This window comes from Marmota flaviventris, chromosome 1 (assembly GCF_047511675.1).
Source record: "Marmota flaviventris isolate mMarFla1 chromosome 1, mMarFla1.hap1, whole genome shotgun sequence".
Lineage (NCBI taxonomy): Eukaryota > Metazoa > Chordata > Mammalia > Rodentia > Sciuridae > Marmota > Marmota flaviventris.
In genome coordinates this window covers 25689235-25705497 of record NC_092498.1, presented here as the reverse complement: position 1 = coordinate 25705497, position 16263 = coordinate 25689235, and the positions used below count along the sequence as shown (strand labels likewise).

The 16263-nt window shown below is 38.6% G+C and overlaps 1 protein-coding gene across 4 annotated transcripts in view; it reads left to right on the top strand.

Moving 5' to 3' along the window:
- Cdk14 (cyclin dependent kinase 14) overlaps positions 1-16263 on the top strand; it is a 767749-nt gene that overhangs the window by 650471 nt on the left and 101015 nt on the right. For 3 of the 4 annotated variants that reach the window (XM_071612068.1, XM_071612070.1, XM_071612062.1), the window contains exons 13-14: positions 1883-2022; positions 8261-8402. In XM_071612068.1, the coding sequence (XP_071468169.1) occupies positions 1883-2022; positions 8261-8376 (256 nt within the window). In that variant the 3' untranslated portion in view covers positions 8377-8402. Of the gene's footprint in view, positions 1-1882; positions 2023-8260; positions 8403-12649; positions 14332-16263 lie in introns of those variants that run through there. The other variant, XM_027956126.2, reaches the window with a different exon arrangement.

The window sequence follows — 16263 nt, the reverse complement described above, 5'->3', positions numbered from 1 at the left end:
GAAAAAAAAATCACAATGTAAGGATTAAAGGTTTAATTTACCAAGAAGGTATAACATTGTTAAACTGTTAGGCCTTTAATTACACAGATTTGCAATATATAAAACAAAAATTGATAGTCTAACAAGGAAAGATTGAAAAAATGAACATCACAATAGGATATTGAGAACAGTAATCATTCTAACAATCTGATAAGCCACAATTAGGGTTTCAGATAAAACTTCTAATTAGGATAAAATGTAGATTCCCAAAAGTGTCAACCCACACTACTTACATGGATTTAGCAAATGGTTCTTACAATGTCCTTATATAGTTTGTCATTTTATAATGTCCTTTTCCTGTAAACAAATCTCTCTTTGCCAGGAAGAAACATTTTAAACCAAACTATTGGAGCTGGAGATTTAGCTTAGTGACAGAAAACTTGCCTAGGATGCAGCAGGCTCTAGTTTCAATCCCCAGGACCACAAAAACAAACAAAAATAAAATAAATCAATCTGTTGATCTATTTGTAAATAAATAAACAGCCATCACAGTAACCAAACATTGAACCCATTTGAATCCTCTATACATGAAGATTCAGAGCAGTTTCTTAGACTGGATCTGTGAGGTACTGTCTTTCTTTGCTTTTCTCCCTTTTGAAACCTATATTCATTACCTCCTTTCCTTTTTTTTCAATCCTGACCACCTCCCCCCATAATAATTTCAAATCAATACTAATGAGTTGCATGAGGAGAATTGTGTTGGTCATTGAGGAAAGATGTTTCTTTACTAATTGTGTGCTAATAGCTTGGAGGCTTTCCAAAAAAAAAAAAAAAAAAAAAAAAAGCCCTCTCAACAGAAGCAACTTTCTCTCACCCGCTCCTAGCTGTCTCTGAGGATCAAAGCACATACTGCACTGTGTTGCACAAATTCAGGGTCCATGGCTGAATGCCCTTAGAGAAGCTGGATTGTAACTGAGCAATCCATTACCATCTCTGACTCCTCCTTACTTTGTACCACTAGAAAATGGGGACAGTTACCTTGGGGACCATAATAAACATGAGATTGTGAAAAATGCCTGGAAAAGTTTCTGAGTAGCTGTTATTAGGAATACTCTTCTTATCAGTATTATGTTAATCATAAGTATTTGATTGCTTCCAGCAGAAAAATAGAGACTCCCTGGAAACCAAGGCAGGACTGGGCTGAGTTTTGCTGCCTCTGGTTTGAAAGCTTATAAAAGACTTCACTTCTGTCCTTTCTTTTTTTTTTTTTTTTTCCTTTCAATAATCTTGAGATTTTCTATCTACTGTTGTTTTAAAGGTCATCTTGAATTGATTCTGCCCCATATCATTTCAGCATATCCCCTTTGTTAACCTGTAATATCAAGACGGCTGGTATTTGACAGGGGCACTTGTTTCCATACTTTTATATTCAATGCAAGAAAATATAAACTCTTGAAGGATAGGTAATTTTTAGTAACTAGAGATTTTAATAGCAGTACTATTTTAATTCTCCTAGTTATTTGGTATTAATTTCCTATAACTATATCCAGATGTGTATGCAGTTTGTAGATCCTATGAACAAAATGCTGGCAACCATTTGGTAAATTGTCTCTGAAATTTTCTTTCTCTGGACTTAGTTTTATTCATTCTGAAAGTAGCAACCCTTTGCTTACAGTAGAAACATTTTAAATCATTGGTACTATGATACCTAATGTCACTGATACTAGAGTAAATGTCAGTTTGAGTAAAAGATACTCTGAGAACCAGTGTGAATTCAGCAGGTAATTTAAGTTGTTTTCCTGGCCAGGCATAACTTGAAATACAGAAAAATTACATGATCCTTATGTCTTATTTGGTAGATTTTCTTCTTTGGTCTGATTTCTTTTCTTGCTTGTGTTTTCAGGCTCAGCTATGTGAATCATGCAGAAGATCTGGCCTCTAAGCTCCTACAGTGTTCCCCAAAGAACAGACTATCAGCACAGGCTGCCTTGAGCCATGAGTATTTTAGTGACCTTCCCCCACGGCTATGGGAACTGACTGATAGTGAGTATGACACATCTGCATATCCAATCAAAGTACTTTACTATCTATAGAGAACATACATGAGGAGAGATTCATTTGCTTATGTGTGCACAAACACAAGATCATGTATATATGTGTTTGCATTTTGTGTGTGGGGGTGGGTAGGTGGGGGGGAGGGAGAGAGAGAGAACGAGCATGTGAGTGCACAAGAGCAGGGGCTGGGGACACGTGTATATATATTTAGTGGAATCCTGCCATTCAATTTCTAGCTTACCAGACACAGGAAGAAAATGGATTCCTTCTTTGCTATCTCTGCTCTGCAGTCTGCAGCTGTGCATCTTTGTATTTGATTATGTGTGTGTCCAAAAAATGATCTGAGCAGTCATAAAGGAAAAAGGAAAATATGATTTACATATTTAGTGCTTTATGCATACAGTACTATTTTAACTGGCTACAGTACACAGCGGAGAAATGATTCATTTCTGTTTAATTCTCAGAAACCATCTTGGTTGTAACAATAACCTTAAAAAGGACTGCTACTCAGTGAGCTGAGGAACAGAGTTGGCAATTGGCTAATGCACTGAATTGACATGTAAAGACTGAAGACATGTAATTCATTTTAACTGCACATGCTCTTGGTATTTGTACAGACAGCTCTTCTCTAGATCTTTTAAAACAAAACACATTCCTGGGTGGGTTTGTGTTTTGTTTTTACAAAAGTATTCTTTCTTACACAGGCTTTTTCAATTACATTTAAAATATTTGGGGGAGGATTTATGGCTGGGAGGATCTCAGCTTTCTTCCCAAGTGTGAAACAGAATTCTTGTGAAATTTTGCAGAACACTGTTGCAGTAGGAATATTTTTGTTCAATGGTGATGCATTCTTTTTAAATGCCCATTATATTTTTTCTCATACTCTTCTGATTGCCTTAAAATAACATACTGCCTATATGCACAAATATTTGTGATATGTGTATTAATCCTTGTGTATACAACATTTACAGTAGACACAAAGCTAATTTCCTTTGTCTCTTGAATTTTAGTTTTTTCCCCTCCTCTTTGCAGCAATGGTTTCTCCTTTACAGTAGCCCTTTACTTTATAACTAAACCCCAAGTAACAACTCCTGTTGAGTATTCCTACCCTAAACCTTTTTGCTATCCCACACTTACTTCCAACAACTTTTTTACCTGAAAGTGACTATAGGTATATTAATCTACTACTCTCCTTGTGCTTAGCAAATTCTCATTAACATTTCATATAGTCCCTGTCCATATTTACTCTATATTCTGCTCTACTTCCTTTCTAAAAATCTACCCACTGGCCATCATTATAACAGTTATTCCCCCAAATAAAAAAAGAAAACATGAAATTTCTATGGAAAATAATGATTTTGTGATACATCTTACTATACTGAGGAAAAAAAAAAAAAACACACGTATATAGGCTCATTCATTTACTGCTCACCACACTCAAGCATATGGCTTGTTTTCCCTCTTTAGTGGAACTTGTAACTTGATATCACTCCTCCTTTGTGACATCTCAATCCCATCTGACTTGATGATTGAGTTTAAGCCAGGATTTTGATGGTCTATGAATTCTGAATTCTGTAGTAGTACTTTTCTGCTAATATGGACTTATTACCCACTTGCCACTTAGTTTATCAGCCAGTGGTTAAATCCAGTTTCTATCAGTGAGTAAATGCCTACACATTATCACTCCACAGCAGACTGCCAGCGGAGACAGCCTTGTCCCCATCATTAACAAGCACAATGTATGCAGAACACCAGAGGGGAATTAAAACCACAAAAAATACCTCAGGGTGGTATTTTTAATATGAGAATTTAATTTGTAATTTCACAGATTAAGAATTTTGGCTGCATTAATCCCTTTATCAGCTCACAGCAGGCTATTTGCAGAAGCATAACCATAAGGCGATATTCATTGGCAGAAACACGTCTTTGCATAACGTTAAACATCAGGAGCAGTGAAACCTTTTGAAGGGGGGAGAATAAAGATGAAAAATCATTATATTTTTAAGGCAAGATTCTACTAAATGCCTCCGGTAACAATTTTGAGTTACAGAAATGCTATTTCTGTGTCTAGAAGATAATCATTATGAAGCATAAATCCAGTCGCAAGCAAGGACAATCCCAGTGTTAAAACTACAGTCATTTCCATTTAGAACAACGAGGCTGTACTTGTAAACATGTTTACAAAACAAAGAATTCCCCGGTTCAGAGACTTTGAGCGTTATTCCTTTAAGTGAAATGACTGGTTTTGGTGACTCTCTTGTCTGGGTTAATATTATGCACATTATGTTTAGAAATTCTTAAAATTAAGTTTCGTGTTACTGTAGTCTTATGAAAGTTCTTCCTCTGACTCCATGGCAGCTGCAGTAGCAGCAGCTGAGAGCCCTCAAGTGCTTCTCTTCCAAGGGGAGTTGGAAGAAGGTCCACTTGGGAGGAAGAAGTGTTGCAGAATCAATAAATGGATTGTCTTAGCAACCAAGTCATTGTTCAGACTCACCAATTCCAGGAACCTCGCTGTCTTCATCAGCTCAGACTGCTATGACAAAATACCACAGAGTGGGGTGGCTTAAACAATAGGCACTTATTACTCACAGCTCTGGGGATGGGAAGTTCAAGATGAAGGTGCCCACAGAATGATTCCTGCTGAGGTCTCTCCTTCTGTCTGGCAGAGGGCCTGCTTGCTGTGTCCTCACAGGGTAGATAGAACACTTCTCTCTTTCTCTTCTGACAAAGCTACTAATACCATCATGAGTGACCCACCCTCTTGACCTCCTCTAATCCTAACCACTTCTGTAGGCCCCATCTCCAAATAACATCACGTTGAGGTTTAGGGCATCAATACATGGATTGGGAATGGGACTCAAATCAGTCTAGAGCATTCTCATTCTCTAAGATGCCTTATAGCCCTCAAAAGAAAAACTTATTCAACAGGTAGTACAACCAGGTTAAAAGTAGAAGACTATAGGTATGGTGACACATGCCTGTAATCCCAGACACTCAGGAGGCTGGGGCAGGACAATCCAAAGTTTGAGGCCAGTCTCAGCAAATTAGCAAGGTTCTAAACAAACAGAGTATGAGACCCTGTGTCAAAATATGAAGGACTAGAGATGTAGTTCAGTGGTTAAGTGCCCTTGGGTTTAATCCCCACTATCATAGTAATCATAATAATCGTGATGATTTTAAAAAGAAGGCTGGGAACAAAAATATTAGTGCCCCCTAGCCTTCTTGGTGTGCTCTGATCTGTCAGACCCTTGAGAAGAGCATCAGGGTTATTGTAGCCTAGGTACTGCAGGGAACGGCAGCTGTTCTATAGAATTGTATAAAAAAATAAAGTGTTATTTATGCTAGACTCTTATTTGCTTTGGAAGAAAACAATAATGTAATATCTTTGATATTTGACTATTCCTTAAAAACTCATCAAGTTACTGATGTGAATGGAACTTTCAGGTTTCTTTATCAACTTAGAGGCCCAGGCAGAAGAGTACCCACAGAGGTCCACCTGCATGTGTCATTTCACAGAGGCATTACCCTCAGGAGACAAATCTCAGAAATGGCTGCAGTTATACAAACACAATATGAAAGTTTACAAGTTCTAGTACTTATAGGTCCTGAGGGGTGCACTGCATGCCTGTAGTACAGAAGTCAGGGAGCACAGTCACCAAGAGGAGGGGGACACTGAAGTCAATACCTTTGGGTAGTCCAGGGTTTTCTTCCAAACAGATTTCCCTTGGGGAGTTTTAATTGGCAGATTTAAAGCAAACAGACAAGAATTCCTTTTGTCTTACTGTGACTGGCGATGGCTACTACATATGTCCCCACAGTCCATGCAGGGTGGGAGGGTCATGAGGCTAGTTCAGCAGGCCATGCCTGGATGTCCCATAGGGAAGTAGTCATCAGGGAGCAGCTATATAGGGCAGGTGCCTGGATGGACCAGATTGAGAAACTAGAGTGGGGGATGTGTAAGAACTGGAAATTGTGTCAGGGCGACTGAGCCCTGCTTTTCGTATGAGAAAATTCAGCTTATGTTCAAAATGGATGCTGAAGCACATTAAAACTGAGCATTCATTGAAGTTGCATAACATCAAAATTTAGAAGTAATATATTGGTGGAATTATAAATGCATCAAGCAAGAATAAATGATATAGTTACCTGGGGTCTGGCAGTTCAAACTGGCTAATTCCACTGGCACCCTATCATTCTCCCTCTGTCCTAAAACCCCAACAGCCTTGCCCCACTTCTTCACAAAGATTTAATTGCAGGAAAGTAAATGGAGGGCTGATTTAGAAGAAATTCATTACTTTTCCCAAATACACCACAGGGCATTCTCCTGTGTATACTATCAAGTTACATAAATAATTGAGGCTGAACTACCCTTGTCAAAGTAAATGAACAAAATACACTTCATAGCACAGAGTCCTTGATTTTATTACATTCATTTGCTAATTCACAAAACTCAAATTCAGTAAAAGAAGGCCAACAAATTTGTACAGTCTAAAGAAAACTGAGCTGGGAATCAGATCACCTGGCTTCTCGCTTCAGCTCCAATGTTACCTAGTAGGGCAACCTTGGACAGGTGCCTCAGACTCCATGGACTTCAGATTTCTCATTTACATCTGTACATCTGGACCTTTCCAGATCTGTAGTTTTTCCTGCATCGTCTTACATATTATCCTAAAACAACAAGATGCCACTATGTGACTCCGTACCATTATTTCAAAAATAAAAAAGCACACCCATTTCAAATATATCTACGTCCTCTAGGACAAACTTCTGTTTTGTCCTGAGTCCTTTGCAACCAGGCCCTTAAGTCCACAACTCCTGAACTTCTGTTTTCAAAGTTTCTGGTATCTTTTCCCAGGCTTCATTATATATATATGAACACAATACCTTTATTTTGTTTATTTAGTTTTTTTTTTTTTTTTTTAATGTGGTGCTGGGCATCGGACTCAGTGCCTCATGCATGCTAGGCAGGCACTTTAATACTGAGCCACAACCCCCAGACCCCCAGCCTTCATCTTGATCAGCAGAATTTAATATGGTTGGCCACCTCCTCCTCGTGGCACTGCCCTCCCTTGGTTTCCAGGCAGGATTTTCTCATGATTTTCCTTTTGCCTCTTAAACTCTCTTGTTCATACTCCTTTGCTGGTTTTTCTTCTGTTAGACCTCTCATTGTTTCAGTGTCCTGAGGCTTAATCCTCAGGTCTTTCTACCTGCATGCACTCCTTGGAGCCCTGATGATCTTATCCAATCTCAAGATTTAAATATTATCATTGAAACATGGTTCTATCTCTAGCTCTACCTCCTCTGACTCCAGACTTGCATATCCAAGTGACTGCCCAGTGTCTCCACTAGTATTATCAAAACTGAACTCCTAATCTTCTCCCCAAACTTACTCCTTGTGAATAAATGGCAATGCCATTCTCCCAGCTTAGGGTAGTTCTTTGACACCTTTTCTCACACTTTATATCCAATTCATCCACCAACACTGTTGGTAGTACCTTCAAGATATACCCAGGATCATACCAGTCCTTACCTCACTGCTATCACCCTGTCCCAAGCCACTCATCGTCCTTTATTGACCTTTTGTCACAGTAGCCTCCTAACTGGTCTGCCTCTCTTCTGGCCTCCTCTTTTTGATGTTTGTACTTTCTCTTCCTCTAGAGAAAGGTCCAGGTCTTGCCCTCTCTCCTCCTTTTCAAACCCTGCTCAAGTGTCCCGTATCAGGAAAGCCTTTGCTGACGTCCTTCTACCCTCAAACTTCCAATGTCTCGTCCCTGTTCTGTTTTCCTCCCTAACACGTATCACTATTTATCATATTTATTTGGTTGTTTTCTGTCTGTCCCCTACAGCCAGAACCTGTAAGAACAAGAATTTCCTTTCATTCTGATTTGTGGGACTCAGTAAATATTTCTCCATTGAGTGAAGTGAAAGAATGGCATAAAGAAAGGGCAAAATATGTTGTTTCCAGATCCAAATGAATTGTTCTAGATCTGAGACCTGTGGGAGACCTGAGCTGTGGTTCTGAGGGGAAGGCAGACTCTCCCATCCTGTGTGTGTGCGTGTGCGCACGTGCCTGTGGCCACTTGACATTTCAACGATAAGACACTGTGGCAATCTATGTGCTGCACATGAAGAATGACATCTCAGTTTCTACTTTTTTTTAAAAAAAAAAAAAGATCATTAGCATACTTATAAGTATATAAATGAAAACTTTTCATTCTGTCCTCAGTGTCTTCTATTTTTACCGTCTCAAATGTGAGATTGCAGCCAGAAGCTGGAGAGAGCATGCGGGCCTTTGGGAAAAACAATAGTTATGGCAAAAGTCTATCAAACAGCAAGCACTGATGAGCACAGCCCTCTCAAAAGAGCAGGTAAGATGACCTACTTTTACTTGGAAGGTAATATTTAATAGATATTGAATAGATTCTTTGAATGAAATATTTCAGACTCATTTTTTCCCTGAAACTATCTTACGAGTCCCTTGGGTTCATTATGGCATTTATCAGACATTCTACTGAGGCAGAGTGAATTCAGTCATTTCTATATTTCCAGACACCTACTAGAAATTCCCTATTTCCAGGTACGTCCTAGAGTCTAACCAAAATTATATTTTGCCTTGCACTTTAGTTATGTAGTCCTAAGTGAACTGTTTGAGTCATGAGCAAATCATCTTCTCTGCTCACACAATCTTCATTGAGGTCATAAAAAGGTTTGCTCTGAGTTGTATCTAAGCCACAAACCTGCTTTGTTTGGTCCACACACTCTTAATTGGTTGCTCACATTTAAAAATTGGGAGATTTTACACAAAGACTCGATAGATTTCTAGCTTTCCTGGAAAAATCGGCAATTCTGGCAATACTGCACTCCCATTCCTACCAGATTTCGTGTGTGACCCAATCATGGCTACCTCCTATGGAGAGGATGTAAGCTCCCCTGTTGAGCTTAAGTGCCATCTGAGCCTCTTTACCCATTTCTGATTTCTATCTGGCTCCTGGCAGAGACTTTATCATGATGAAGTTTCTCCTTTGCACTATTTCAGTTTTTGACCTCTACTATTTTGCAGACAGGAAGCATAATATAAACATGGTGAAGTCTAGGTGATATACCCTGTCCCAGTCATCATGCGTGCTATATAGCGACAAACAGGAGATGACAACTTCTGGAAAGACTTTTCTTGATTGCCAGATGGAAATATATGGGGTTTATGTTTGTTTGTTTTTTATTGGGAAGGGGGGTTGGTTTTCTTTGTTTCTGTTTTTGGAATTCTGTGTGTATGTGTGTGTCTGTGTGTGTGTGTATACACACATGTGTATTTTCCCTTTCAATGTAATATCATACTCTAAAGCAAATAAATAGTTAACTTGCCCTTATAGGCAAAACTTTTTATACTGATTCAAAGTTCAATAATTGTTCAAGTGAACTGGAGATGTGTACAGGAGGCATTCTTCCTTCCTCTTTTAATTTGAAATATGATAAGAGGCTAAATTGACAGAAAGGTAAAGACAGTGAATTTAAGTATACAGATTTTTCTTATGGATGATCTACCAGTACATTGAGCTTTTTTAAGACTTGCTTTTATGTGCTGTCAACATAGGGGCCAATGTAGGCCTCTCAGGGCTGTGTTGGTGGTGTATGAATGATTCAGAGGAAAGAGATCCCTAGATAAAATATGGTAAATGACAGTCAAAAGATGTTACTGTTAAACTTGAGTAAGACTTCTCCTTCTTCAGGCTGTTTCTCCTCATTGGATATAAAGTTATCTAGAAGCACAAGTAACTAGATATAATTTGTGCTCTTACTCTGAATTTTGATTGACCCAAGAATCAGGCTGTTTTTGACCAGTTACATCCTCATTCTAAGAATGTTTTGATTCATGAGGGTTGTGGTATATGCTTTTAAAAAGTATTTAACCTGCATTATAATAATGAGTACCCCTGGCTTTATAAATCCCTTAGCCAATTTGGTGGAACAAAACAAAAAGTGGACATTATTTGTGCTCTGCCTCCCACATGCACACAAGCAAACCTGAATTTCAGTCACAGTGCCAGGTCCTTTCTTGGCTCTTTGGAGATCTCCTGACCTTACCCTGGCTGTCAAAGCTTCTAGGATGTGTTTCAGGTCACCTCATCCTTGTAAAAATCAAATCAAGCAAACTGGATAGAGCATTGCCCAGACAGTCTCAAAAATTGCTAATGTTTGAAAGGAGATTTTTAAAAGGTGCTGAGAACTTCAGTCCTCAGTATTTGAAAGTCTTTACAAAAATGCATTTTCATGGAAATATGATTTTTAAACTAGATCTAAGGTTATATCTGCACAGTGGAAGCTTTTTCTCTACAATTACTTGACAGCAATGCTAATTTTTTCTCCACAAGTTTTGTCTTTTCACACCAACTTTTAAAGCTTGGATATTATTGTTGTTCTAGCCAAATACCTCAGCTTGAGTCAACATGATGTGGAGGAAACATCTCAATTTTTCTCCTCTCAGAAAAGCTGTGGGAAAGCTGGATTCTAACAGTTTTCTGTCAGTCAACAGAAAAAGAAATCATTTTAATTTCTCATCTTTGTGGGTTTTTAAATTTTAATCAAATAGGGCTGTCTTAGAGATCAAATAAGATAGCCAGTTTATTGGCCTCATACAGCATATGGAATGGCCTCACACTGACCAGCAACTAATTATTAAGTTATAGACATTATAGAGCAAAATGTCTACCCAAATAAGGCATCCTTATTGGAAAAATGTGTGATTCCCTCGGCTTTGATTTCTTTATTGTTGTTGAATTCATTTGCTGTTTAGAGCAGACTGTGGCATCTTAAATTTCCCTTGAATGTCCCAGTTCTTTGTAAAGCCCAGAGAGATTAAGAAAAAGGAGGGGGAAGATATTGGGGGCTCAAAGAGGCTGAATGCAGACTAGCATTCTAACCGTTCCTCTCAGGGGATTTATAGGGAGGTACATGTGGCAGGCATTGCATCCCTCTGTCTTCCCAATGATGGAGGGTTAAGTAGGAAGGAATGTTTCAAGTCCTAATTTTTCTCCCATACCTCAGTGTCACATTGTTTTTTTCCTTGCAAACTGAGGTCACTTCAATTATTTATTTAATAATGCTGGATTTACATAAATTGGCCTTAGTAGAAAAGCTAATGAAATGCATTTTGCTTTTCAGCAATTCGTTTTAAAAACTTATAGTGAAATTAAATAAAAAGAAAACCACAAGCTCCTAAGTTAAAAATGGGATAAGTGCCACTGTTGATCAAAATACTGTGCTGCATTTTGTTATCCTCTAAAGACAGCTTGTTTTCCCACTCACCACCATTGAAAATAAGACCCTTCTAAAGTCTGAGAAAGCCTTAAACATGAATAGAATTTCCCTAAGGACAAGGCCAGAAGCTATGTTGAATATCACATCCATTAGTATCACTTGTATTTGAACAGAGTGATACCAGACATACCCCTCTCTTGAGCTTAATTTTCCGGTCATTCTGAATTGACATAGGAAGTGCTTGGTCACTGTCTCCTTCTTCTTTTACTGAACTCAAGGAGTAAGAATGGCACTTCTCTTTAGACATATGTTTTGTAATTTTCCTGAAACAGTAGGTACTCTTTTCAATCAAGCAATTGATCTTTAACCCCCATTAAATTAATAATAAATCTATGAATATCTGTCTACTGTGTTAAAGAATTTGATTCAAGTGCAAGAGGTTCACTGTGTGCATACCTTGGTGACCCTCTCCCCTCCTTTTAGCATGTTTTCTTTGCTAGTCCAAAATTATTTAAGAATTGCAGAATGATGGAAAAATGGCTATAGAGAATCACTACTTGACTCAGTCATTAAGCAATGATTTCTTAAAAGTAGTCTGTCAAATAAAGAAAATAGAATGCATTGATTGCTCAAGAAAATTTAATTAAATAAGGTAAAGTTTGGGGTTTTTTTAGGAACCAGATTCTAGACAGAGCTTGGGGCACCAGACCCCTGAGGAGTTCTTCAAATCCAGTTCCTGGTGCCCATGAATCTGCATTCTAGGAACTCGAAGGGATGTTGATGCAGGTAGCATTAGATATTGAATTCCCCAGCAGATAATGTAGGAATTATAAATTCATGCGATAAAATAATCAACTATTTTGGGTCAGGATAAAGACAAACTAGGAAAATAATCAGTGCTTCATCACATAAAATTAAGCAGTTCCTTGTTACTTCCCTTTCTCCTGCCCTTTCTTCCTGCTTTCTTTCCTCTCCCCACCCTCTTCCCTCCATCCTTTCTTCTCCTTCTTTCCCCCTCCTTCTTTCTTTCCTTCCTCTCTCCCTCTCTTTCCTTCCTCCTTTCACTTCTTAAAGAACGGAGTTGTGTTGTCCAACATAGTAACCACTAGGAATATGTGCCTATTTAAATTTTAATTGATTTCAGTTAACTTAAATAAATTCTTTCCTCAGTAGCAGTACCACATTTCAAGTGCTCCAAGCTGCATACAAGTCACCACTTTTAGGGTGGTACACAACATTTCCAGGATCACAGAATGTTCTACTGGACAATGTTGGTGAAAAGCATTTCTCTCACCTAAGTTTTATGAAGAGGAATCAGAAAGAGAAAACTGAATTAAGTAAAAATGTGTTTCATTTCCAGATTAAGTCCCATTGTGTGTGAGGAGGAGAAAGATGAGCAAAGAGACAAGAGCCAAAGTGAGAGGGATAGAGATGCACAGCTGAGAGTGTCGGAGCGCTGTGCAGACACACCAAGCCTGGTGCCCACGGGGACAGGAGAGACTGAGACAGAGCTGGTGTCAGAATCTTTCAGGAGAAGGTGACCATGTCAGGCTTCCTCAGTTAGCAGTGGTCTGTGAAAAGAAGGATGGGTTGATAGTCTAAGTAGCCTGGCATGTCACTCGGAACCTAACAGTTGCTTTAAGTTTATCTGCCATCTCAACTCTGGAAACTGTTCCTGGAGAAAGAGCCACCTATTGCTCTCCTCCGTGCTGTGACATTGTGGTGGCTCACTTTTTCAGTCTCTACATCAACTCACATTGCTTTCATCTTCCCTTCACTTTGTGGCTTCAGCTGACTTGTTTCTGCTTATTCATGGATCCTGCTCATTGTCATTTCTCTTTGTCCCTCTGCCTCTGGGACAGTCTGCCACTGAGTTCTTTTTTCCTCAGATTGAAACCGTCCTAGAGAGCAGCTCTGATTGCTGTAGCCATCATCATGAGCACGCAGAGAGCAAGGCTGCCGTGTCAGTCACCCCCATATGAGTTTCTGGCCTACCATGGGCTGTTGTAGGTCAGTCTCGGAGCCCTGGTGCCATCAGCTGAGCTGTGAATGGGGTGGACAACCTGTCCTTAAGGACCCCTCAGAAAAGGGCTCTGGTCTTAGCCATCCTGGAAGCTTTTATGAAGCTGAAAAGCACCTTGCCTGGCCTGTGTACTGTGAGGTAAAAATCAACAAGTATAGAGGGAAACCCCATTTTTAACAGAGTGATAATATCTTCATTGAATGACATTTAAGATCTTCACTGTGTCATATTTTGGGCTATTGACTAAAGATTTTTAAGTCATGTGTTTTCTCAACCATAGACACAAAAGCAGATGCCACCCAATAGAACTTATCACCATATAAAAAATTCAGCTGTTAAATCTGTGTTTCTTTCTAGTTTGGGGGTTTGGTGTTCGTTTTTTGTTATTGTTGTTTGTTTTGTTTTTCCCTGAAAGAACTGGTATTTTCTTCATGACCCTACAGATATTTTTTCCTATCAAATAGCAACGCTTCTATCATCTTTGTTGCTTCATATAGTTGACAAAAGATGCAAAAATAGTAGGCAGAAGGAGAAACAAACCCTGATGTTCCTCTCAGGTGTTATCTGAAAGCATACCTGGTTGATGTCATTACTCCCACATTATCGCAGATTAAAAAATACATCTTACTTGAGAAATTGACAGTGCTTTAAACCACAAATGCATAGTGTACATTATGAACACAAGATCGAGAAGAGGCCAGAATATTGTTCAGTTTCCCGTCTACTTCCACCCCTTTACCTTAGCTTCTCCTCTATCCTAGGAGATAGCCTAATAGTATTCTGTGTACTGTGAGGTACAAATCAGGATCCTTTCATGTCCTTTAAACTCCAATGCAAAAGAGTAGACTATAGAAGTTTGTCTCTTCTATAATCTTCTCGCTTCTCTGCCTCTGCATCCCTCCTTCTCTGTGGGCCACCTCTGACCTGTACTCTACATCTCCCCAACCCTGAATGGGTCAGCAAGGAACTCTCAGGCCTTGACTACCTAATCTGCTTAATGACGGACTAGTCTTGTTACAAAGAAGAATAAAAATAAAGTTATTTTATTTTCACTCAGAGTGTATTTATAAACTACATAATTTTTTACATCGACACGACCTCAGGTCTACAGAAGAGTTGCAAGAATAACATAAAAAAAAAATTCTGAAGCCCTTTTCTTGCTTTCCCCAAATGTTCACATTTCCCCTGTGTCTGCTGTCTGCTTCCCCATCGTCATTCTCTCCCTTTTTCCTCCCCTACCTCTGCACACACAAATGTGAACACACACAGTTTTGCTAAACCCTGTATGTTATTCACATGAAGCTATGTTGACTTGAACTATTTCATTGTGTTTTTCTTAATAACAAGGAATTCAGAATGATGTTTTTTTAAATTAAAAATAGTGATACTTTTTGGCCTTGCTTTTCCTCTTCCATCCTCTGATTGAGGGTTCTAAGAGGCAAAATGGCTAAAAGAAAGGAATCTGGTTTCATGCTCCACAAAGTGATTCATCAGCCTATGCATCCTCAAAAAGTGACTATATTTTTGTGATTCAGCATTTCCAGATTAGATGAGTTTTCAATTGTGGGGGACAGGGAAAATAGCACTGTGGCTTTCATCTTCTGGCTTTTTAAAACACAGATTGATTTTTTTAGGGACTATTTAGCCTACAACATAATATGAATGAAGGATTCTTATAACTTGTGGCCACAGGATGTGGTGTGGCCCGTAACCAAGGTATCCACTACAGTGCTTGGCTAAACTATTAGAGTTAGCATTTACCTCTAGTACATGGCTATAATCAGCTCAGGTGTTCTATTTTTCCTTTTCATTTAATGGTGATTCTTATGAATTTGGGATACAGAGGGAATCATCTATGTCCTAAGTGCACTATATTGTATTATTAATACCAGGACAGCAGCTGAGTCCCAGTAGACAGTCTTTGTGGTCTGCTGGTACTCTAAGAAGTGTCTGAGCATAAAAGGAGGCTGTTTGAGTTGAAGTGGGCTGATGGTCTGGGATGACATTTGAATGCACAGAGGACAATGTCTAAATGACAATGTTGAGACGGGAAGGCAAAAAGAAGCTAGAAACTATTCCCATTGTCCCACAGATGCTCATCACTCCCAAGATATTCTTCAAATGGGAGCTTTGGGTAGAAATGGGGAGGAGAATCAGGGAAGGCCAGTCATTAGAGCCCTAGGAACAAAACTACAGAGTTTCAGGTCCTTAGACACATTAAAATTCTAGACAGAGAGCAAACATAATGCTATAACAGAATGTATTTCAATAAAAAATTAACGTTTTAGTTAAATTATTACAAGTGTGATTAACAAAATGTTTGCGATGCTCTGAGATGCTTCTATGAATAAAGCTTTTAAGAACATCAAATTAGTTGTGCAAATGAATAATTTACTCAGTCTCTTTTGGAATTTGGGATAGCTGCTGCTTCTACCAACTCTCTCTCTCTCTCTCTCTCTCTCCTCTCTTTCTCTCCCCTGCCCCTCTCAATATGCTACATAGTCAAAGGAGTAATTTTCCAACAGTGCTAGAGTTGTTAAGATAACATTATAGATTAATCAAAGAATTGCTTTTCCAGCTAAGGAAATAATATACAAGGTCTAGAAAAATAATAATACAAAAGTTGGAGAAATTGTCAGAAATTCCTGTTATAATGAGTGTCCATGTATGCTGAACATGGGATTAAATACTATACTGTTTGCTTCCATACATGGTTGAATTTTCTCCCTGTAAAATATTACCATTCTTTTAATATACTTTGCATTATGTATAGTGCCCTTGGATTTTTAGTTGCTCTGGATTATCATTTTCAATGTAATTAGTAAAATGCCCTCAATTACATGAAATAATTGCTGTAAGTGGGGCTATTGGCCTAATTGCTATAAATGGGGAAAGATCTGTGATTATCATGTGCAATTAAATCATGTACAGTATTTATTTTACATTATTAC